We start from the raw sequence: 23,633 nt of genomic DNA on the forward strand, positions 1-23,633 counted from the left end.
GTGATCCTTTTCTGGAAGCTAGATCAACAATAAAACTTTGCAGTATGGTATATGTTTTATCACAAGAAATGATCACCAGTCATTTGTAAAGTCGCTCAAAGCTTATGAACAGCTTTATGAAACACCCACCTGGGGAGCATTTCATGAAAGGATTTTATCCGACAGCTACCATAGTAACAGCACCTCTCAGCCAATCAGAATCAGGGAAAGTTGTCAGATCTGAAAACTTGTCGGAGAAAAATCTTGATGAAACACTCCCCTGATACTGTAAATGGGTTTGTAAGAGGGACATGTGAAATATGACCTCAAGATATCAAGCAAGTCACAACACATCGTCGTACATGTATTTACAAATCATTTATTTATCACCAAAATATCGTTTGAAACAATGATCATAAGTCTAGGACAGTTTTCACATGTAAAATCACTTTCAGGGCAGCAATTCATGAAGCAAATAGTGATTGATTTTCACCGACTACTGTTACAAGCTACTGTGAATCCTTGCATCTGATTGGCTCAGAGCAAATAAGTCAGTGAAAATAATTTTTTTGCTTCATGAAAATGCTCCCTAAGTCTTGATAAGTCAAAACAACACGGGAATCACAGGAAAGCAACCGCAATTGTCCATTACATAAGCATTTTCTTATATACAGATAACATTGCAACTTCATATCACATTCCAGAAATGATTTACCATAGATACATAATAGTGGAACACAAGTAAACATGTGGGTGATTTAATCATTTGTGAACAGTGTAATTAAGCATAATCCCAGTCTTGTTGAAATAAGAAAAAGGTGAAGATACATGCAGAAAGAACAGATGAAAAAGGAAAGCTTTAGTCTCTCTACACATTTTTCCCCTTGGAAGAGGGCAAAAGAGCTTTAAATCTAGATTATTTCACTGCAGTCTGCTAAGATTTTCCAACATGACTACTAGTTTTGACCCCCCCCCCCCCAAAAAAAAAAATAGATTCAGAATTGAGCTGTCAATAGTGTCAAAATAAAAAGAGTTTCCTACCTGATTCCAGCGCAGAAATTCAGTGAGATGAGAAACAGAAAAAAATGTGATCTAGTTGTGCTATATCAAAATCACTCTTCTACCAGAAGATAACAAATACAGTTACAGATGAAAAGCAATGAAGTAAGCAGAAAAGCTATAGCACAATGACTTGAAAGAGTACTCCATTTATGGGTTCCCTACTTCAACTGAGTATATTTACATACTGATATTTTCATGATACCACATACTGAATGAAATGACTGGATTTCAATGTAATTTTAAAATGGTTCCTGTACAAATCACTTGTAAAACTGAGTGATATTCATGGTTTTATTCATCTGTGTAAAAAGCACAATCAGTGCCCTGTGACATTAAAGATACTGTCAATTGCTCAATTAATTATGACCGTTTGGCAAACCGTGTACAAAAATGTGCAATGAATTGTCAATGATAAATTTATTTCTGTATGTTACACCACCTGAGCTACATTCTTAACCTTCTGAATTAACCGCCAAGCATGTTCTCCATTTACCATAAAAATAGGGCCCCATCTTACAAAGAGTTACGATTGATCTGATCGATCTCAAGTATATATGGAAATCCATCAATGTCATAATTTTTTCTTTGGAAATTTGCTCAATATCCATTGGAAACAAAGAGAAGCGTACTGAATTGTCAAGAAAACAGTTAATGTATGAATATATGTCATTTCTAGAAAATATTTTGAACAAACATGTATGTCAGTTGTTGACGTTGCTGGCTTTCCATAGTTACGATTGATCGGATCAATCGCAACTCTTTGTAGAACAGGCAACTGATCTCCCTTTAGCCATGTACTAGTATGAGTAAAACCTGAACTGACCGCACAGAAATGTTGTTAGCACTAACAATGCACAAACAGATGCCCTGTTACAACCGCTAATGTAACTGGTAATGCAAATGAAATAAATGTTTTGACTTCATAATCCGAAAGATGTGACGGGGCTTACCGTTAGCGCTCTGTTAGGCTAACAGCGTTTCTCTGCAGCAGGCACTTGGCCCTGTCTCAAAAACAGTTGTAACTTACCAAATCAATATGAAATATTGAAAGCCGATCGATCTGAAATATTGAAAGCCGATTATGCTGTCATTTAGAATGCAGATGTCGATTCAAAGTTTCTATATATCTGATAAGATACCTGTTTGTGCGTCATTTTTTTGTGAATAGACAGTACGCCCCTTTTTCTACAGACCGGATAAGTGCCTAGACCTCTTCCATGAAGGATTATAACATTGATGGCTCTCCTTTGTTAAGATTGATTAGATCAATCACAAGTATTTGTGAAACAAGGCCCTGAATATGACTGACTGTGTATGTGTGAGGACAGTTGTCTCCTATCATTTCTATCAAATGATCATTCTACGTACAGGCTGTTTCAAATAGATCAAACCATGGGCCCGTTGCAGAAAGAGTTGCAATCAATCGCAAATCTAAAAATCATGCAATCAAAAGCGCGCATTTGGGACTTGCGATTGATTTTTTGGCTTGCGTTTAAACGCAACTCTTTCTGCAATGGGTCCCATATCAACCTAAAACGTAGAAGAGCTGATATTCTGTAATATAGGTCTATATTTAGATCGACTGGATCAATAAAAACTTTTGAGAAAAAAGGCCCTAAACATAAAGTCCACTTACCAAGAGGGAACATGATCTCCTTTGCACAATACTTCAATTGAATAATGATAATAATACTATTCCGCTTTTATATAGTGCTTCACACATCAGGGGAGTGTTTCACAAAGATTTAAGTATGACTTAGAGTCGCACTAATATATCTAGTTGCGCGCAGTATAAAAGGCATGACAGCATTGGTCAGATCATGCCAAGAGGACGCGCACTACTGCATATTGATCAGTAAGATTGCACGTTGCATATCATGTTCGCTTCGGCATTTAAGTCATACTTAAATCTTTGTGAAACACCCCCCAGGACAATGTCTAAAAGCACTTTACAGATATATTACTACTTCAGTCAACGATCTTTCTATATGTACAGGCTTCACTGTTTCAAATAAATCAAAACAAAACGTATTAACCTTGAAGATACGGTAAAGTAGTAGAACTGATATTCAGGAGTAATGGTATATCATACAAAGTCAATTCTGAAGCATAGGTCTGGAGCAGAACTCCATCTCATGAAGTCCACATTATTGTCCATCAAATTTGAAATCATCCATGATAATGTTCCATCTGATCACCTCTCAGAGCACATAATCTAATTCATATCGTAGGTATTGGTTCTTCTCATCGTTAGGAACTCTAGGGAAGCCAGCAACCAACGAGTCCTGCGCGCCGATGTACAGTGTGTTGTATATTCTCCAGTATGTGTCTCGGACCTTACGGGCTGGGTGGAACAATCCCTGAGGGAAAGACAAAAAAGAACAGATGAGATTTTAAAGTTCATGTTGTTGCAAACTCACATACTTGGGCAATACTATCAAACAATCAACCTTGTTATACAGTTGACCTCAACCTTTCTCCATTTTTACCTTATTTCATGATGAACTTAAGAGCTATAAAATTTAAAATGATCAACTATAATCCATATGCATACTGAGTAAGATCTAGCTCGCTCTCAGCAGCCTCCCATCCACCCCCCCCCCTTCACCAAAAGAAACTAAAGAAAGATATAAAGAAAAGATAACTTCTAGTCTTTTGTTACTCTGTATAATATCAAATCTTCATATCCTGACAGAAGCACAAATTACTATTTGACTTATAACAAGGACCTATATATTAACCCTGAAAGACCAAGTTATTTCAGAGGAAAATGATTACCCCCCCCCCCTAATCTCTCCCACACTTCTATCAGGGTTAAAGACATATTGTCAGCTTTGAGCCTGGCAGACAAAATGACCAGACACAAAGAACCACATGTTCTTACCTGTAATGCATACTGTAACATCTTGATAGACCCTACACCGACCCTAAGACCTTCAATGGCTTCCATGACGGCCTGGATGACATGGGGAGACGTCTCAAAGATGTTTGGCCACACAAAGTTAAGGAGATGTATGAGGGCGTCCTCACAGCCGAACCCAAAGACTCCAAGTGACATGTGTTTGATGGCTGCACAGGCAGTCTGTCGATGGACAAGATCCCTGAGGAAAACAAAAACAATTCAACAAACAGAAGTCAGTTTCACTGGCATTGACTGTATCAAGAGTAGAGTGGATTTTGATAGAAATTCAAAGTCTAGTTCAAGAAGTTACAGTGAGCAATAATTTAAAGAGTAAGTGCTATACTAATCAAGCATCAGGGATTTGAATTCTTGCATATTCTAATATCAGACTTAATCTATAAACTGGGCCTTTGTGTTGTTTTATGTTCTCTTCTTATCAGTTTGTTTGTCTTAACTTCACATTGTATGTTTTTCATAATTATGTTTGTAATGTTTATATCTTTGTTATAGGGCCTCCAAGGACAACAGTATGCCAATAACTCATCGAGCCACGCTATTAAAAAAAGATTTATAAATAAATTATTGGTATTTTGATTAAAGACAATGATGGCAATAAACAAACATTGAAGCACAACACAACAAATTATCAAATTATAGTCTTGTGTGCTTGCAAGACACCCTAAGGAGTTTCGGAGAGACTAGTCTGTTAATTCAGTGCGGATACCACATGCAATATAGGGAAAGATTTCTTAGTTTATTTTTATATACAACTTTCATTTACTAGTATATTTCTATTTTCTATGTCATAATGTGGATGTGGACAGGTATTAGGCAAAAATCACTGAAAGAATGTCTGTTGCAAATGAGGTATGACTGAAATCACATAAACCCATCCATTCTTGCTCACCTGTCCATAAGAGCATCTTCTAGCAGTGGTGTAACAGCGTAGATATAATCCTTGCCCATCTCACCGATGTACTCAAAGAGAAAAGAGAGTGACTTAAGAACACCATTCTGCACGTTGAGTTCCGGTACCCTGTATTCATTCATCAGGGCGGGGAGGACGGTGAAGGGGGAACAGGTCTCGGCTACGATGGCAATGGCTACGGTGGTACATACACGGTTCTGACGCTCCTGCACTTTGAGGTTGTTCAGCAGCGTGGCTAATACGTCGTGAGGTCTGGTAGGGGAGAGGGAAGATATGAAAATCTACATGTTTAGAATAGTAAAAGCTAGATATATATATATATATATATTAACCTGCTCTGGAAACGAAGATCACATGGCAAAAGGTGAAACGGAATATCGCCTAATACACATTAAGACAATTTAACATGCCTGGGAGCTGTTTCATAAAGGACTTTCAACTGTCGTAACTTTGCCATTATGGCAACTACCATGGTAACCTTGATTTTGATTGGCTGCTGAGCCCTGTTACCATGGTAGTTGCCATAATGGCAAAGTTACAAAAGTTGTAAGTCCTTTATGAAATGGGCCACAGAACATGCAACACAGAATAGCCATTGGTGCAGAGTGACTATTTTGATTCCATGGCATTTGCTCCGGAGACCAAAGGTCCCATGGAAAATCTGCATGTTAGCCAAACACAAAACCTAACCTCCAAAACTGAATAAACCTTAATCCTAATATATTTACATTATTCTGAACCAAAACTCCATTACTATTGTAACTTCAACCCTGTGCCCTCTGAGAGGAGTACATGTCGCAGGAGCACATGTCATGTTACTGACTATTTCAAACCATTACAAGATGGCTATCATTAATAAAAAAGACAAGCACATGAGAGGTGGGACTTTGCTACTTGATTTTATTCTTGATGATTTGCTCGTCTTGAGAACTAAGCAAAAATCAGGTAGCAGCAATCCGTATCATCATAAATAATAGCATTATTATAGCATCATACCGATTTCCTTGTTGCTTTCAGAAAAAGCATACCTAACAATCACAATAATAGTACCCAGGGTCGCCATTAAGCTCTTATAACGGTTATCCCAACAAGCCCTGCATAACTTAGTGTTATTATTACACTTCTATGTCAACGGGATGGTAAATGGAAACCTACTCACCCGATAGCCTTGGCGATATACCCAAAGGTATTGACAGTAGCTCTTCTGATGGACTTCTTATGAGCTTTGAGAAGATCTAGAAGCTCAAAACAGATCCTCATCCATTCCCTGGCTGAGACATACTCCGCTCCACGGTCAGCGATGCGTCCTACCAAGTCTATGCAGTTCTCTTGTACCTTCTCATGTCTGAAAACAAAGAAGATGATGATAGAATTAACACAAGGGAATTACTTCAATTCAATTCACATCTCTTTAAAAACATCAAAAGATCAAGTTTACAAATCAATACAAAATACATTTTACATAACATTATAAAAGAAATGGTAAAGATGAAGTGAGGAGGATGTGGGGGATAAACAAAAGGCCATTGGCCTGTCAAGGTAAATCCCCGAATTTACCCAATTCAAAAACTAATACAAAATAACAATTATAGACATAAAGCGAACAACATACAATAACATAACAAATCTAAACACATAAAAGGCAAGATTACAAATTAAATTATTCAGACTTAAGTAAATACAATTTATATTTTCTCCTAAAAGAACAAGTAGTTTGGCTCTCTTTGAGGTCATCTGGCAAGAGATTCCAAGACTGTGAGCCTTTAAAACTGACAGTTGTTCTTGAAAAATTATAATGATAAAAAGGTACATACATTTTATTGGCATTTCTTGTGTTATATTCATTCATGTTGATATTATATTCAAAGTATTCATTAAAATAATTTGGAAGCAATTGTTTAGAGTAGGAAAACATAAAAGATGCTAGTTGTAATTTATTCATATCATAAATATTCAATCTTTTCAATTTCTTAAATAAAGGTTGAGTTCAGAAAGAACTTGTGGTGGACATGGAAGAGACAACTCCAATCAGGATTGTTCACTAGCACAGTTTCCTTTCACAATCAATATTGAACAACTCTACAAAGTGAAATCATCTGGAGGGGAGGGGGGGGGGTTCACTTAGGGCTAAAACAATACCAATTGGAGCAAATTCACTCTAAGGCTCAATACATTCCTAGAGCGAACATACTTACAGGAATTTTAGGGATTTGATGAAAAATACCAAACTGAAATACTTTAAACAAGTATTTGCAAACTGTCTGATAACAACTTGAAATAATGTGATCAAAACATGGGCAGAGTGACTCAAATGAGAGTATTTTGATGGGGTGGTGGGAACGAGTCTTTTGTATTTTCATCTATGCTATGACTTAACTGATCACAGCCTTGAAAACAGATCAGTGGAACAATAAGCTGGGACAATTACCCAGCCCAGATATTGCTTTTAAGAATGAGAATTCTCCCAGTCAATGAATCACCCAGCCCCCCCCAAAAAAAAAAAATTAAAAAATTAAAGGAATAAAAATCAACAGTAACAAAAACTACGTCGACAAAGCACCCCATGATTACTCACCTGTTTTTGAGAATAGGTGTAAGACGAGGCAGGAGATCCTTGATGGGTGGGGTCATCTTATGCATACCAATGACATTGACAATGCCCTTGAGTGCTCCTAGAATGCTGCCCAGAACCTCTGGGTATTCTTCTCCAAGATATTCATACAGCACAACACCCAAGTGACCCATTAGTTTCTCCTGTTTATCAAAACAAAGAAAGGTAAATAATTAGAAGTGGGGTTTTTTATTGACACTACCTATAATCAACAGAAATGAAATGCTATTTGTAATATTTGAATGCCAGGTAAAGGATAAATAAAATATTGTGTTTTACAAAGAAAATGTATGTGAAAGATGTTTTACAGTAAAGAAATGTCCTACATCAATGAATCAGGTCCTCATAATCTGCTTATCTTTTGAAAATAAGATCACTTTACGAGCACAATATAGGAGAATTTCAAGATACACTCTCTTAACCTCCTTCTTGTTTTCTATCATAGGTACATTTATATTAGCATACCTTGAAAGTGAAATAAAATGATACCAATATATGTGACTTTATATGTGACTTATAAAGCGTCAAATCCATTCTGTAGAAAGCTAAAGTCGCATAAAGAAATTAAGAAGTAAAAAGAAAGGTTTTGAGAACATTTTTTAAGGACTCAACAGAGATACAATTTTTGATGTCTTCAAGAAGTCCATTCCATAGTATGGGACATGCATGAGCAAAGGATCTCTCCCCAAAGTGTTTGAAAGTTTTAAAACCGCAAGTGAACGAGATGTAGACAAGTGTAGAGACCTGGTAGGTATGTAATAATTCATAAAAATAAAACAAATAATGATGAAGAGACATTACCTCTTGACATGTTCTCATGACGATAGCGATCCTTGAGATGAGATCAGCAGCTTGCTGTCTGACCTTAGCTGCTTTGTTATTAAGACGCCATAGGATAGTACCACAGATCTGAGGTAGGTAAGCCTTTACTCGCTTACCAAGGGCATTCACTATGGTACCAAAACCATTCAGCATTACAGAGTCCTGTGGGTGACAGAGAATGTGATATTACAACTTAAAGCAATGACACATGAATGACAGTTAGGCAGGTAGTTGATAGTATAAGCCAGTTCGTAGTTCCTTTCTGCGCATGATCAAAAGATTTTATGCATGATCAGAGGAAGGTCATTTGTACTAAAGTGACATGGTGGTTTAAAATCTAATGAGATAAGCACCTACTTTGATGTCTTGATTATTCATATATTCTTTTGAATTGTGGTTTTCATTTACATCCACAAAAACAACAATGCGTCCATGAACGACTGGTATTTCACAGTTTGCCAAGTACATTGTGCAACATGCTATGATATGCATTCAAAGTAGGAATGCAACAAATACCTTCATAAAGTGATCTTTGGTGTGCTATTCTAGTCACATGGTCTATTGAATTTCTTCATTTTGCTATGTAAGGCAAGCTTATATATTGTAATATCTTGCTTTGAAATCTGCCTATCATAATGAAAGAAATGAAAGGTCATTTGACCAAAATTGTCCATGAAGTAACTATGAACTGGTCTATTGTATGGAAACAAGGAGAGTTTTGCGAACTGGTTGTGCACGGGGCATGGATGAATGGGACATGAATGAATGCTTTGTATGGATAAGAGATTACAACAGTTTTAATCTAATGTAATTGGAACTCCGGATTTGTGAGGAGAAACACAGGGAAAAGGGAGAATGTGGATAAAGGAGAAAAGAAGGAGGAGCAGGAGGAGCAGAAAGAGAAGGGGAGGAGGAGGAAGAAGGAGAAAGGGAAGACAAAGGAAGGAAGAGGAAGTATGAGAAAAGAAGGAGGAAAGAAGGAAAGAGGGTGGAGGAAGGAAGGGATAGAAAGGAGGAAGAATGGTAGGAGCAGGAAGGTGGAGAAAGGAATGAGGAAAGAGGAAGGAAGGAGCAAGGAAGAAACAGAAGGAACTGAAGGAAGAAACAAAAGAAACAGAAAGAGGGAGCGAAGAACAAAAAAAGAAGGGGAAAAGTGAGGAAAGAAAAAAGGAAAGAGGAGTATGAAGAGAACAAGGAGGAGGCTGAGAAGGATGAAAAAGAGTAGTGCTGTAGCTCGGTTCCTTCAACTCGGTCCGAACCCGGCTCGTAAATCTTATCAGAATCATAGCTCGACCCGGAAAGGCCCGGTAACCCGGTCCGGCTAAAATTGATTTATGTCCATGCAAAAATACAAAGTTTTGACCTACTTGACTCTTATCTGTGACCGACATCGCCTTCTGACCTTGTTCTCAAAAGACATACCCCCAAAATATTTTATTCACTGTTTATATTATCCAGTAGTAATGTAGAGAGGGGATTGAGACGATACAAGGCCAACTCGCAATCGCTCACATGCTTATCACCAGTGCAGCGGTCAACAGCACAGTCTGTGCACCGCTAGTGATTTTATACGAAACATGTGCTTTGAAATGATTTGTGTGTGTGTGTGTGTGTGAAATCGAGAGGCAGATTACAAACCACATTGTTTATAATTATGTTTTAATTCTGGTAACCCAATTTTTAAACAGGCTCTTACAGAGATTGTTTCTGTCTACCATAGGGTAGATTTTTTTTCCGAGCCGGGGTGGAGGTGGCAAAAAGAGTTAATTTCTGCGAGTATTTAATTCTTCATATTTGCTTTGAAGCAATAGAATATTTTACTCAAACTATTTTTTAGTATGATTTATTTTTATCTGTCTTATTCTAGCTTTCAGCTACCAGTAATAATATTTTTTGTGTGATAGGCCTATCGATCAAGAAAAATAATCTGAAAAAAATTACTCTCTTACAGGAGAAAGGTGTATTCCCCTTTTAATAAAAAAATGAATTAAAATACATTTTTTATTTCATATTCAAATTTGACAATTGGTCCAATATCATCCTACCCCCATATCATCAATTTTTTCATCTCACACATTTTTTTTGGTTTGCTCTTGTACATGTACCCCCCCCCCCTTCTCTCTCCCTCTAACTGCACCCTCCTCTTCTCGTCCGTCTCGGTCCACCCTCTTTAATGTATCCTTTAAATGGGAATTAAAATGTTTTGCACCTAGCTGAGCTATTATTTTCGGATCACCGACTTTGTGGAATATGTCAACACGACAGGGTTTTTTTTCTTGGGGGGGAGGGGGGTTTTATGGTTAGCAGAAAAAACTGATATAAAAGAAATCTCAATAAACCGGACAGATTATTTTACAAAAAAGAGAGAAATATTCTGCATGTCATCACAGTCATAATATCAAAAGAAAACTTCTTGAGTTATGACCATGCCTAATGGACCAACTGGCCTTTACCTGTAAACAAATAGGACATTCTCACCCAGTGAAACCATTACTCTCAGCCAATCACATGACCAGTCAGATGATATCACATGGCAGGTACTGTGCTGTGTGCATGTGCGCTGTTAGCCGGCTAGCTATTGGATATCATCTCGATCCCTCACACACACACACTAGGCCATGACTCAGGAGGTCCGATCATGATGGGGGAAAAAATGAAAATAAGGTAGGGATGCTTGGCCTTTGACCTGTCCCTTCGACCATCACACTAGGTGGATGGATTGCTTGTTTAAAACAGTTTCACGACTTTTATTGCGGTGACAAATGACACCTCAAATATTATCAAACCATCCGGGTTTATTTACCGAGTTCGAGGGATTCAAAGTGAAACCCGACCCGTAAAGCTCCGAGCCGGACTATGCCAACTCGGCAGGATTCAGTCCGGTAAACGATCCGAGCTACAGCACTAAAAAAGAGAATGAGGAATAGAAAAAAAGGAGACAGGTATGTACATCACTATACATTACCCCATCGAGTGCTACGTTAGTCCTTGACTCACCTCTGTAGTCTGTTCCTGGAAGGCATAGAGGATACCATCAATCAGCTGTTCTTCTAACCTTGAATCAATGTCTGATGCTCCAAGGTTATCCATCACCTTCTCAATAGTCTCCATCACCATCTTCCTGTACTGTTCAGCTTCATCCTTGAGGTCGTCGACCACCCTCACAATGATCTCAGAAGCTCCAACTTTGTTAGCGATCTCAACAGTGGTGTCCACGAGCTAGGAGAATAAACACAACCGTAAAATGGATGCCTGTTAGCTTGCATACATTATCATAATCAGTCAGGGATAAAAGTACACTGGGGCTTGGGGCGATTATGCCCCTGAAATGCTCAAATGAACCCTGGAAATAAAAAAAAGAGTCCCCAAAATTTCCAATTCACAGAAATGTTTGAGCTTATCCAATGTTGCAGATTAAGGCAATCGGTTGTGAAAAGTAGCCCCATAATTAATTATTATTAGCCTTTATATTTTTTGTCTGTGTTTCTTAGGGGAGGGGGGGGCATTTTCAGTACTAAGGTTGTATACCACTTTACCATAAATTGATTGTAAATTGAAGTAAATTCTTGTGAGAATAAAAATTTCAAGTGATAGAGGAGACATACAAGCTCCGAAAAAATTATTACACAAAAAAAAATGTATAGCTACTGTATAATGTGCACATCTACAATTGTAAACTCAGTGCACAAGAGTCACCAGTTTGTTATCCCTCAGGTCTACATTGGATTCAGATTTTAATAATAATAATAATTGGCATTTATATAGTGCTTTATCAATCTACGACTGTTCATAGCGCTTCACAATTATTATTACCCGGTCACTGGATTCATAGCATTTCAAGCAGCCTGTTAGGCGCAAACTTGCTAAACCAACCACAATGACGGTTGTTGACTACCGGTACCCAATTAGCACCTGGGTGAGAGTGGCAATGTGTGGATTGACGCCTTGCCAAAGGACGCTAGACCATGGTGGGATTCGAACACACGACCCTCTGATTACAAGGCGAGAGTCAGAACCGCTACACCACGGCGCTTCCGTGATGTTGATGCAGTATTGCCATAGAAAAAAAAAGCAGTGCCTATGTTATGAATATAATACGCAGGCAAGACAAAACTTGAGAAAAATAGGGGTGGACATACACAAGTGTTAGTATTTAATGAAATTAAATTATGACACATTCTTAAGGTTGATTTACCTGTCTGTAGTTACGCCTATCAAGGGCCATCCTGTGTTGCCAGAAATGCTTGAAGAATGACGGCAGAACTTCATCCCTGATGTAATCCTCTTCTACACCATCAGTTGCACAACACTGCTTCACAACCTATACAGGGATAACAAAAACATTAACGATGTGGATATATTGGAACAATAATTCTGATGGTACAATAATTAATTCTTGCAACTTTAGACATTTTATTTTCAAATGTATGTTTAAAATGTGTGTTTATTCACATGAATGGAGCACCTTGTTTCACCATGGCTGCCACAGGGTCTCAAATATGCAATCTCTGCAATTTCCTTTACGAGCAACCTGAAGTCCTATTCGTTTCATATGCATTTGAATAGCGATTCCCTATCTCAAGCTCTCTCTCTCTTTCTGTTTACATAAAAAGGAACATCATTTTTCCCACTGGAGAGTGAATTGAAAGTATCACGAAAAGCATGGAATGTTGAAAATTGAGAATGTTTTCCTAAAAGTCAGAATGATTTTGAAGTCAGGAATTTATCTCACCGATAATAAATAAGATAAGAATTTGGGGGTTTATAATACATCACGCGAGGTGCACCATGATCTTAGCTCATTCTCCTTAATCTTGAGATGTTGGTCTAACACAATGTATCCAATAATCTGTGTTAATCAATGTTTCTCTTCAAATCAAAGTGATTACAAACCTAACTTTCATGAAACACTCAGCAGTATATAAATTATACATGTATTTACCTTCAAGACAATCTTCTTCATTTCTTCATCAGGGGACTGGAATTCACGGATGAGGATCAACATCACTTCCTTGGTATAATAGTTAGCATACTCAGGGTCCATCAAAGGGATCAGGTATCCAATGGCTTTCAGGAAAGCAGCAAGACCCTGAAAGGAAGAGTGATATTAGAATTGATTATGATGGCAGTAGAAAGCAGTGTATTTAATCTAATAATATAAGCTAGGAATTAAATAACAAATAGATATAGTTGACATTTATCTGAATTGTTGTAGTTGATCACTGCTTAATACATCTGTTTGGGTTTTTTTTTCAGGAAATCATAGAGGTCACTTCTACATCTGGCAAAAATTCTAAATAACCACTTTTTTTAGATATAAGAAGATTTAATGCGAGGGTCAATTTTCTTGGAAATGCACTTTGCAGCAAAGAGATACTATATCAAAATCACAATATGGAGTCAGTTACCTTCCTAATCTGTACGAGTTAGATTTACATGTATTTCCGAGTATAACAATATCATTGTGCGCTGTAAGTAATTACGGCCGCCAAGCTAAATTCGGGGCAATATCCAAGTCCTTTGGAAGTGCATAGACATTATATTCATAATGTGATATGCGCTATACAAGAACTGTTTATCATCATCATCATCATCATCACCAACATAATACAGCATCATCATCACCACCATAATACAGCATCATCATCATCATCACCACCATAATACAGCATCATCATTACATCACCACCACCACCACCATCATCATCATCAACATCATCATCATTGAAAGCAGTGCTGTATTCAAAATGACATCAGAAGCATTGTGTTGCCTATAGTGTTTTTGTACAGATGAATCATTGCAGCATCATCGTCATCATCATAATCACTACCACAACCACCACCACCATCAACCCCCCCCCCCACCTTATTCTTTGCTCACCTTTCCTCTGTGTTGTCTGATACCCTTCCAAAGAGGCTTGAGAACACTATCAAAGGACTCGATACCGTATGGTGTAGCAGCTTCAGCCAGGGCAGCCAGGGCGAGGGCAGTGATGGTACGAACCTTCTGCTGTTCATCAACCAATCCTAGAGAAGGAATTGAAAAGAGATATTAAACAGTATAGAATAATCATAAGATCAAAAATAAATCTCCAACCTCTTTTTTCTACAGCTCAGGTCATCCCCCCCTCAAAAAAAAATCAATTATCCCACAAGCGGCTCACTGAATTGATCAATTAAGTTGAGATTGTCTATCTATTTATTTTCCATTCACAAAGTAACCTACATATAGAATTGGGATTGAATAGGAGTGCTAGAAGTCACATTATAGAGTACTGAAGCAATGATATCACAAATAATTTTTTCTTGGGGGGGGGATCGCAAATTCAGTGACTTGGAAACCATGTTTGTGGAGCATAATGAGTTCATCAGGCCTTAAAGATTTGGCCATATGGATACTAATTTAGCCACCCTGAAATTAGTGTAGACTGGACTGGTTCATTACGGTTGGGCCAGCACGGACTGATTCATGCCAAATTTTGGTGCGTGAAATTTTTTGCATCATGTCCTCTCAAAATAAGCCCATGAATTCATTCTCATTACATAGTTCCCCTCAACTCCATTACCATCTTTCAACACACACCTAAAATTTTTCTTAAGAAAATTTACAAAATAATATTGCTTTACATACATTTTAAAGTCACATTGAACAAATCTGTAAAACATTACAATGTAAATACTTACCATGTTCAATGATTTCTACCAAGTTCCTAAGATGAGGAAGGATAGCACAACCCATGAGGATAGCTATCTGCTGGACGATCTTGATACCAGTATGACGAGCCTGCCAGGACTTCTTACTGCGGCACACAGCCTTCAGGAAAGGCAATAGGGATGGGATACCCAAAGCCGAGGCTACCACCGCGAAGGCACGAGCTGTGGTGTTACGGACATATTCATCCAAGTTGTCGATATCAGGACGCATTGTAGAGATCATGGTGGCAAGACCGGCAGCCTTGGCGAGATTTGAGATGATCTCACGACCTTCGACACGGGCGTAGTAGTCTTCGTCAATCAGCAGGGGTTCAATCACAACCAAGATCTGCGACAAGAGAGATCAATATCTAGATTGAAGCCAATATACCAAAGTCACTTTGAACAGCGCCATCTCAAGACGTAAGGCACTCACAGGGTGCAACAGTCTGATCATGCAGTTCTATAATAATGCATGATCAGACTGTTGCACTGACGAGGATATATGATTTTGCACTGCTGCTAACATCATCCATATCAATATCTGCCAAAATACAAAATGTTTGTTACGCTTCCAAGCACTTTTTTCAAATAAATATCAAATGCCTATCGTATTTCTTTCAAAAAGTTCACAGTTCATTTCCACTGGTGTTAGGATAAGGTAAGTGAATCTGGATCATCCTAATGCGCATGGGCCTATGACAAGATATCCATGCATTCATTAAAAACACTTTCATGAAAATATTGTCTTTCTGACACTTTCCTTTGTAACAAGCAACAACATACACCTTTAGAGAGCATTCCAATAAGAACTTTTTGATGTCAGCATCTGATACTTTTAATCTAATAAATCTTACCTTGTGAACGTACGGTCTAACCAAGTCATCAAGTTTGTAGAGGATACGATCGATGACTTTGACCAACAGATGGCGCTCTTGATCCTCCAGCGTCGGAGACATAAGAAGAGGTAGGATCTGATTGAAGAGAGGTCCAGCACCAAAGTCCCTGGCCTTGTCTGTGATCTGTCTTAGAGCAGCCTTCCTCATTGGTGGAGTACCGTTCTTGATCTTGAGCAGGAGTTTCATGATGCGACGCTCTTTGGCTTCTTCAGGGCTCAAGGTACTCTCATCAACATCATTCTATGTACAAGAAACATATTACAGGTCTTAAAATGACATTGAATCAAGATAAGCTAAAAAAAATTGTATCAAATTTATCAAGAGCAAACACAAAATAGAACAGAAGATAAAATCAAATTAATGCAAAAAAGAAACTAAAATGATGAAATGAACCAAAAGAGTCTGAGCTCCGACTAGAAAACAGGTAACAGTAAACCTAAACATACCAGTCGCTTAACGTAGAAAATCAATAGAATAATAGGAGCATGAAAACCAACTCTTTCTGTATGCATAGAATATGTTCTATTAGCTGCATATATGCATGTATATTGCTTTAAGCATGCACAGATTATTACCCGGCTAAAAGCCAGGTTAATAATATCCAACTCCTTCGGAAGCGCATAGGGATGTTAGATCATATTGTGCGCTATACAAGAACTGTGTTGTACTAAAGTTCAATACTCACCAGTAGTTTACCAAAGTACTGAGTATCATCTGGTTTGAGGACGGGTAGGTTGCCCGGTGGTTGTGCCAATCCAGCATCCACTAGCCCTCCATCCTGCTGCATACTGAACCCACTCATACCTCCCATGGGGGTGGGTGTGGCTGTCAGCTTGCGGGCCGGGGTACGGATGGGTACGTAGCCGGCGGGCGGGGTCAAGACCTGGACAGAGAAGGGAGGAATGAAAATACTGTTTTGAAAAGCAAAGGTGGGTCAATGATGTGCTCTGTGCATTGGTTTGAATCAAAGCCTTGAATCAAAATGTGATTGGCAACAGTTGCATTACTACACAAAGAAGATAACACAGTAAAATGAAAATAGAGGACAGAGGTGAATGGCTCAGTGAAACAATTATCTGTCATGGGCTTCCGATTCAAGAGGTTTAGTTGAAAATTTCATACAAAAAAAGGAGTCAATGTCTTTGTTTTTTGTTATGGGAGGGAGGTACATGTTATTGTGCACAAATTTTTAGCATTATTAGACATATCAAATGTTTTCTATGCACAATCTCATCAATTTAACCATCAGAGTACAGATCAAATGCTTGAAGAAATTTCTGTCAAGAATAAAAAACTTTCAGTTTGTCAATAACAAACTTTTCTTACAGGACCAGATGAATACTGTCAATCATTCCTTTTATGGAAAAAATAAAAACGATTCTTTTTTTTTTCCTTGCTTCTGACTAATCAAAAGCATGAGATCCCATGAAATCACTTTTGAATGGCTAATGAAACTGGAATTTCAACTTACTTTGTACCCTTCAGGGAAAAGTGTATCAAGTTCATCATCTGATAGAGGTCTGTTCCTCTCATCAATCTCTTTCTCCCAACGCCAAGCTTGCAACTGCTCTGGAGTCATGATGCGTAGAGCTGTATAATGAATAGAACATAAATAGTTAGAACTTATGATCGCTGTTAATAGATTTGTCACACTTTGTGGGGTTCCATCATTCCTATGCCCAATGTTTGTTTATCTATGGTGGTGAAAGATTACAGCAATTATGAGCTTTGGGATTCTTTTCATGTTATTCAAGATAAGTATGATAGACACAGGGTGCTTGATTGCATGCATTTTTAGCGCGCTGAAGATAAGGAACATTATAATCAATATTTTTCAATCGCTTTCTTGGGAACATAAGAAACATTTCTCAACATTATCATCAAAATTTTAATAATGATTAGGAGTATTTTGGTCAAAATTTCTTCATCACTCAAGATTAGATTCTGAACATCTCTTTATCATTTACAAGAATAAATGAAAGAGCCTGACCTGATGGCGTGGGTGTGTTCATGATAGCAGCCTTGGAGCCTACAGGAGTGATACCACTCTGCATCATAGGAGTAGCGGATGGTGTCTGGCTTCCAGCCGGGGTCTCATCCCATCGTGATCGACGTTTGCTGGCTGGGGTAGGAGTCTCGGACGGAGCCCCCTCACCACCACGGTCTGTGCGGGGTGTCTCAGCCCAACCACTGCCATGGCCAGGGGTTTCTAGTGGGTGAAAGAAAAAAAACATGGTTTACAGAAATGCTTTGAAACCTACGAATCTAACAAAGAACTCCTACCATATTTTTTTTACCTTCTTAAAAGAAGAACACTAACAAAGAAATTAATGATTTTTTTACATAAGACATCTGTTGCACATTTCAAACATACTGGTCCAACAACAAACTGTTTTTACATTTTTTTTCATACAAATAAGAATAGAAATTTTTATAACAAAGACATCTTTCATCCAGCAAAATGAATAGGCAAGTCCAATTTTGTTCTCAAAACATAAGGAGTTGGTAGGTACAATGATCTTAACAAAATTAATTATTAATGCCTTCCCTGCCAAACACAAGCCCCCTAGAATTAATTCAGTTTTAAAGTTATAATGGATTCAAAATACACATACTGGCACTGAAATTTGTGTACTTTATCTTATAACATTTGGTAAACACTTGGAGTGTAATGAGTTGAACTTTTCAGATAATTTGATGCCATCGAACCCAAAGAATGTTTCATGAAACAAATAGTCATTTTGACTATTATCAAAAGCTATTGTAATCCTAACATCTGATTGGCTCAGAGGAAATTTGTCACTGACTAATTGTTTCATGAAACACCCCCTTGGTTTACAATTAAATCACAATGCCAACATTATCAGATTTACCTCTCTCTGTGCGTGGGGTTTCATCCCATCGATTCCTCCTAGCGCTGGGCGTGGCTCTACCAGGGGTCGCATGACCAGGTGTAACATGTCCGGGTGTAGCGTGTCCGGGTGTGACGTGACCAGGGGTGACGTGACCGGGCGTGGCCTCCCAGATACGGGTACTAGCAGTGGGCGTGGCACCCGGTGTAGCGGCTCCGGGGGTTTCCCCTCCCTTGTGTCTGCCGGGTGTCTCGTCCCAGCGGCTGATTGATGGAGTTTGAGACTGGAGAGAAAAGCATACATGGATCAATAAAATAAGTAATGCACAAGTTTTCAATCTCTAGAAATCTGAATAAGGAATATGATGATACACATATTTCCGTTCCATGTAAGCATGAACATGCACCCAATGGTAGTATGGTTCAACTTATCTTTCTTAGACCGATTTCTTTCTTTGCTACAACTCTCTTGCTGGATTACCTTGTTACTCAACTACTTGCTTGTTATTTGTTCAAAAATATTTAATATTTTATTACTTCGATTGCATTTTGTACTTTTAATCTTCATTTTTATCATTTTTATTATATTTATTTTTCTGAATTCATTTTTATTTCTTTTTTCCACTTTTTCTTTTCTCTTATTTCTAATTTTAAGGTTAATTTTGGTTTATTTTTACTTTTTTTGCCTTAATAGCCCCATTCATGGTTTGACTGTTCAGATTAGAGGGACACTGATTAATTTGGGGCATGTTGTAGAATGCGTTTTCAATCCAACCCAACTCAAAAAAAAGAAACACTCGAGCTTTATGCATGTATACATCCTTTATATTTTACAGTTAAATCTAACCCATGAAAACTGGAAGGCAAGTACAGCCCCTCCCCCAGGTCATTTTATTTATCAAAATAGCCAAGTCTTTTCAGTAAAGAATCCCTGTTGAGTTGACTTACCTCTGCTTGGTCCCATGTACTAGCTTTCTTCCTTGGAGTAAGACCTGGTGTAGTACTCGGAGTCTCTGCACCATCTCCACCTCCCCTTGCCATGTCCCATCTACTTCTCTTAGCTATAATAAACATATGAAACACATTCTTAGCAATGCTAGTACAAGAGAGACTTCTGGGCCATGTATTACAAACTGGGTCCCATTGCATTAGAGATACCATTAAGGTAACTTTGCCATTCAATGGTCACTTGCATGGAATCCTTGATTTTGATTGGCTGTTGTTCAGCGTTACGATGGTAGTTACCATTGGATGGCAAAGATACCAATTACCATAATAGTAACTTTTATGCAATGAGGCCCAGATGCGTTAGATTCAAATTAAACTCAAATGGTGATTGATCTAAAAAAATTCCATTTCATTCGATCGCAATTTAAGTTTAATTTGAATTTACTGCAAATCATCATAAGACAGGGCCATAAATTGTTTCAAAAGTCAAAATTACAAATACACAGGTTTAAACAGACAGACCACAAAGTGAAGAGTCTAAAGATTATATTCTTCTTGCACAAAACGCAAGCCAAAGAACTATAAGGTATTTTCCTATAATCTCAAGAAATATCAATACTACATTTCTAATTCAGCTTTTTCTAGCAATAGTGTACTAGTATAGCTTGGAATAGGACGAGTCAACCAGAAAGAATGCATTACTTGTTCTCCTTTGTTGTTACTCAGCATTTCTTAGCAGAATATATTCACATATTCATTTTTTTTTAAACAGACAATAAAAACACTTCAGTTGTAATCTTATTTGAAGTCATTTTCTGATTGTTAACACACTCATAAACACCATTAAATTTGACTCTACCGATTACTTAATCTCATAATTTGGATGAACATGGAGCATGAATATTATTTAGATCTAACCTGGTTTTGGTTTTTCCACTTCTTTACTGATAAAGAGTTCGCCTGCCTTGCTCTTTTCTTGAATCTGATGCTTGTAGGCCGCCTGAAATAAAATATATATATCAAATGTTACATTAACTATACCATTGAAAGCTCAATGAATAGAAGATTAATAGATAAACAATCTGTTATTCCTCAAGAAATATACACAAATAGGGTTTTAAATATTTCAGACATAAAAAAACTAGATCAATTGCATCAAAATCAGTGATATTGAACAAAAACATCCTATTAATCTTACTTTCAAGGAATATTTAAATGACTGTCAAACTTTAGGAACGTTTGATGTGATATAAAGGATTCTAACTCTGATATGAATCCTTGTCCCTTTACATTATTTCATCATTGCAAAGGACATTTTGTCCATGACATAACCCAAAGTACCCCAAATCAGTAATGGCTTCAAAATAAAGGAATTTTGAATTTGTTCAAAGCAAGAGAAATAGTGAACTGTCCCAAAAATATGCATTTTCTCCTGATCTCGCCTCTTCTTTGCTCATCATCTGTCGTTTTCTGATTTCAACATAGGTATTAAAAATAACCCATTCAAGTAGAATAAAAAGCCCCTGTCAAGCAATAATGAGGGTTTTTTAATTTAATTAGTAATGAAGAGACAAATCTGCCACTCATTAATATCAAGTCTTTTGCTCTCACCTCTTCTTTGCTCATCATCTGCTGTTTTCTTATCTCAGCATAGGTCGCAAGGCTCGGGTCAGGTGTCTTACCGCCTGTAGTGAGTACATGGAAATGGTCACCATGGAAACAAGGGGACGGAGGAAGAGGGATGACAGAGGGAGGAGGAGGAGATGAAAAGATGTAAATTGAGCCAAGCAAAAAAAGAGAAATAAAGAGGAAAAGAAATGGAGAACAGTCTGTTAGGAAGGGGACTTCTAAATTGTCAGGCATTTTTTACAGAAGAAATTGCTTAGCGTTGGCGACTGTGCAGAGTAGGCAAAGAAAAGCAGAGGAAGTTTTTTTTTACTATCATATTTACATCTTCATAGAAGAACATATACATTTTCATTTCTTCACAAAAGAGAAGGTCAAATTTCAAATCTTTTAAAGAGTTCATCCTCGAATCAAATCCAAGACCTTTGCCTACTCTGTGCATCGTACTAACAAAAATATGACATTTCCAAAGGAAAAACACACCTCAAGTGTTATCTACACCAATATTTAATTGTATCTTTGGTGATTGATGTTTTCTGTGGAGTAGTTAATACCTATTTTTTAAAAATTCTCTCTCTACAGTACTGTGTGACAATCTAGAAAATTGTTTGTTTTTTCACCTCCCAGTGATAATCTTTAGAAAAGTTTCCTTTTTAAATAAAAGAATATCAGCCTTTACAGGTGTTTACATGGGCATTGCAATCTAATTTACTTAGTATCACAGAACTTTTTTTCCCCAGCTTTACACCTAGAGTGTTTCAACAGCACCTTCTTACTGAGCAGAATATGAGCACAGTGGTGATGTTGGAGAGGGCAGCAGGCAATTCTTAAGGTAACCACCCGCCAATCCCTTTAATTCATAGTTTCCTTTCATCACCCTGCATAACTCACACTATACACAGACAAGGAGAATCTGTCCTTTGAAACCACTTTCATGTGTAAAAATATCTCTTTCTTCAGAAACTGGAAAAATCACAGGTATTTATCTTCCTAGGACGATGATCAGAATTGCTTTACAAACTTGAACAACTGAGGTGTGGTTGGTTCACGTATTTCATTTCATTGAAAGTGATATAAGTATAAGATACATATATAACATGATAGAACACATATGGGACACAGTAAGGTTGGAAGTGCATGTAAATGTATGTAAATCTGGTGTGATGAAAGGTATTACTGATGTCATTTATGTTAATTGTCCTCCATATATCAATTGTATGTAACAAGACCAATATCTCTGAGAAATCTTTAAATTATCAAAATAAACCAAATTTAATATTTTGGCGCCCATGTAGATTTCAATACACATACAGCTCTCAATTGCATTGGATTATGTCTTGGGCTTTCAATAAGGATATTCTATAAACTGAAAGTGATGGAAAGGTGAAGCGCTATGGAAAATCCTTTGATAATTTTACAAACATGAAATCTTATAATATTCAGTTTTGCGGGTAAGTGATTTGAAGTGTTTATGAAAAGTCAACAACTTCTCATCTGTGTCCCATATCTGATCCCAAATCGACTTTAATACAAGCACTCATTTTCAATATTATACAGTATATCATGAAACCAAATACCCTTCCAGAAACTCTTTCTCGCTATGCACCTAGATGAATCATTTCTCATCTAAAGTGCATAACACCAAGAATTTACGCCATGTTCTTGAGTCTCTGGTGTCAAACCTTTATACGTACTCTAGCGCCAGGCCTGGTGTCGTTTTCACCTTCCGATGCCATCGCAAAAGGGATGCCGGGCTAAATGAAATCAATCTTTTGTAAGTCATTAGTACACTCCGGTAGCTGCTTAATCTACACATCTTACCGTACACTACCTACTGCTTCAGTCATACCAATGAAACCGGCTCCAAACCGACCGACAATATGCCATATGTAATAGCATCGTTCGGTCTGGGGTCGGTTTCACTGGTAAGACTGTCGCACGAACATATTGTATTCAATGTATTGGAGTACCTAGTCTTAAAATGTCACATATTCTATTAGTTTATGAATAAGATGTTTCATCAGGAATAAATTACACAGTTAGTACCTATCAACTCCATTTTTTAATAGACAAAGTAATTATGCAGGTCAATGCAGTACATGTTCATTTGTCATTGCTTGCTTATCTTCTTCTCTTTTGACATAACGGGTTGTATCAGGGTAAAATTAATCATTCTCCTTAGTTATCAAAGTCAATGATAAAAGTTAAATCTCTGTTGAGATGTTCCTACAAAAAGCTGTATGCGTTTAGCATTACTGATGTATGATTATCTTCGAATCCGAAACCTTCAAAGTTACTAACAACAAGCGTGC

At 37.5% G+C, this 23,633-nt stretch overlaps 1 protein-coding gene across 4 annotated transcripts in view; it reads right to left on the minus strand.

The window, feature by feature from the left end:
* Positions 1–338: 338 nt before the first annotated feature.
* Positions 339–23,633, minus strand: part of LOC129275183 (splicing factor 3B subunit 1-like) — a 33,103-nt gene continuing 9,808 nt past the window's right edge. Inside the window, exons 5-24 of one of the 4 annotated variants that reach the window (XR_010295389.1) lie at positions 21,307–21,380; positions 20,614–20,695; positions 19,696–19,808; positions 18,770–19,031; positions 17,887–18,105; positions 17,368–17,486; positions 16,582–16,779; positions 15,855–16,136; positions 14,989–15,346; positions 14,186–14,331; positions 13,247–13,393; positions 12,500–12,625; positions 11,302–11,523; positions 8,284–8,466; positions 7,447–7,625; positions 6,031–6,216; positions 4,851–5,123; positions 3,926–4,142; positions 2,978–3,401; positions 339–2,773 (exon numbers count right to left, since the gene is read on the minus strand). Coding sequence is in view for 3 of the 4 variants with exons in the window: in XM_054911973.2 (XP_054767948.2) it covers positions 3,243–3,401; positions 3,926–4,142; positions 4,851–5,123; positions 6,031–6,216; positions 7,447–7,625; positions 8,284–8,466; positions 11,302–11,523; positions 12,500–12,625; positions 13,247–13,393; positions 14,186–14,331; positions 14,989–15,346; positions 15,855–16,136; positions 16,582–16,779; positions 17,368–17,486; positions 17,887–18,105; positions 18,770–19,031; positions 19,696–19,808; positions 20,614–20,695; positions 21,307–21,380 (3,545 nt within the window). In the remaining variant the exon portion in view is untranslated. Of the gene's footprint in view, positions 3,402–3,925; positions 4,143–4,850; positions 5,124–6,030; positions 6,217–7,446; positions 7,626–8,283; positions 8,467–11,301; positions 11,524–12,499; positions 12,626–13,246; positions 13,394–14,185; positions 14,332–14,988; positions 15,347–15,854; positions 16,137–16,581; positions 16,780–17,367; positions 17,487–17,886; positions 18,106–18,769; positions 19,032–19,695; positions 19,809–20,613; positions 20,696–21,137; positions 21,166–21,306; positions 21,381–23,015; positions 23,068–23,633 lie in introns of those variants that run through there. The other 3 variants (XM_064108103.1, XM_054911973.2, XM_064108104.1) reach the window with 3 other exon arrangements.

The sequence above is a fragment of the Lytechinus pictus genome, chromosome 13, assembly GCF_037042905.1.
Source record: "Lytechinus pictus isolate F3 Inbred chromosome 13, Lp3.0, whole genome shotgun sequence".
NCBI lineage: Eukaryota > Metazoa > Echinodermata > Echinoidea > Temnopleuroida > Toxopneustidae > Lytechinus > Lytechinus pictus.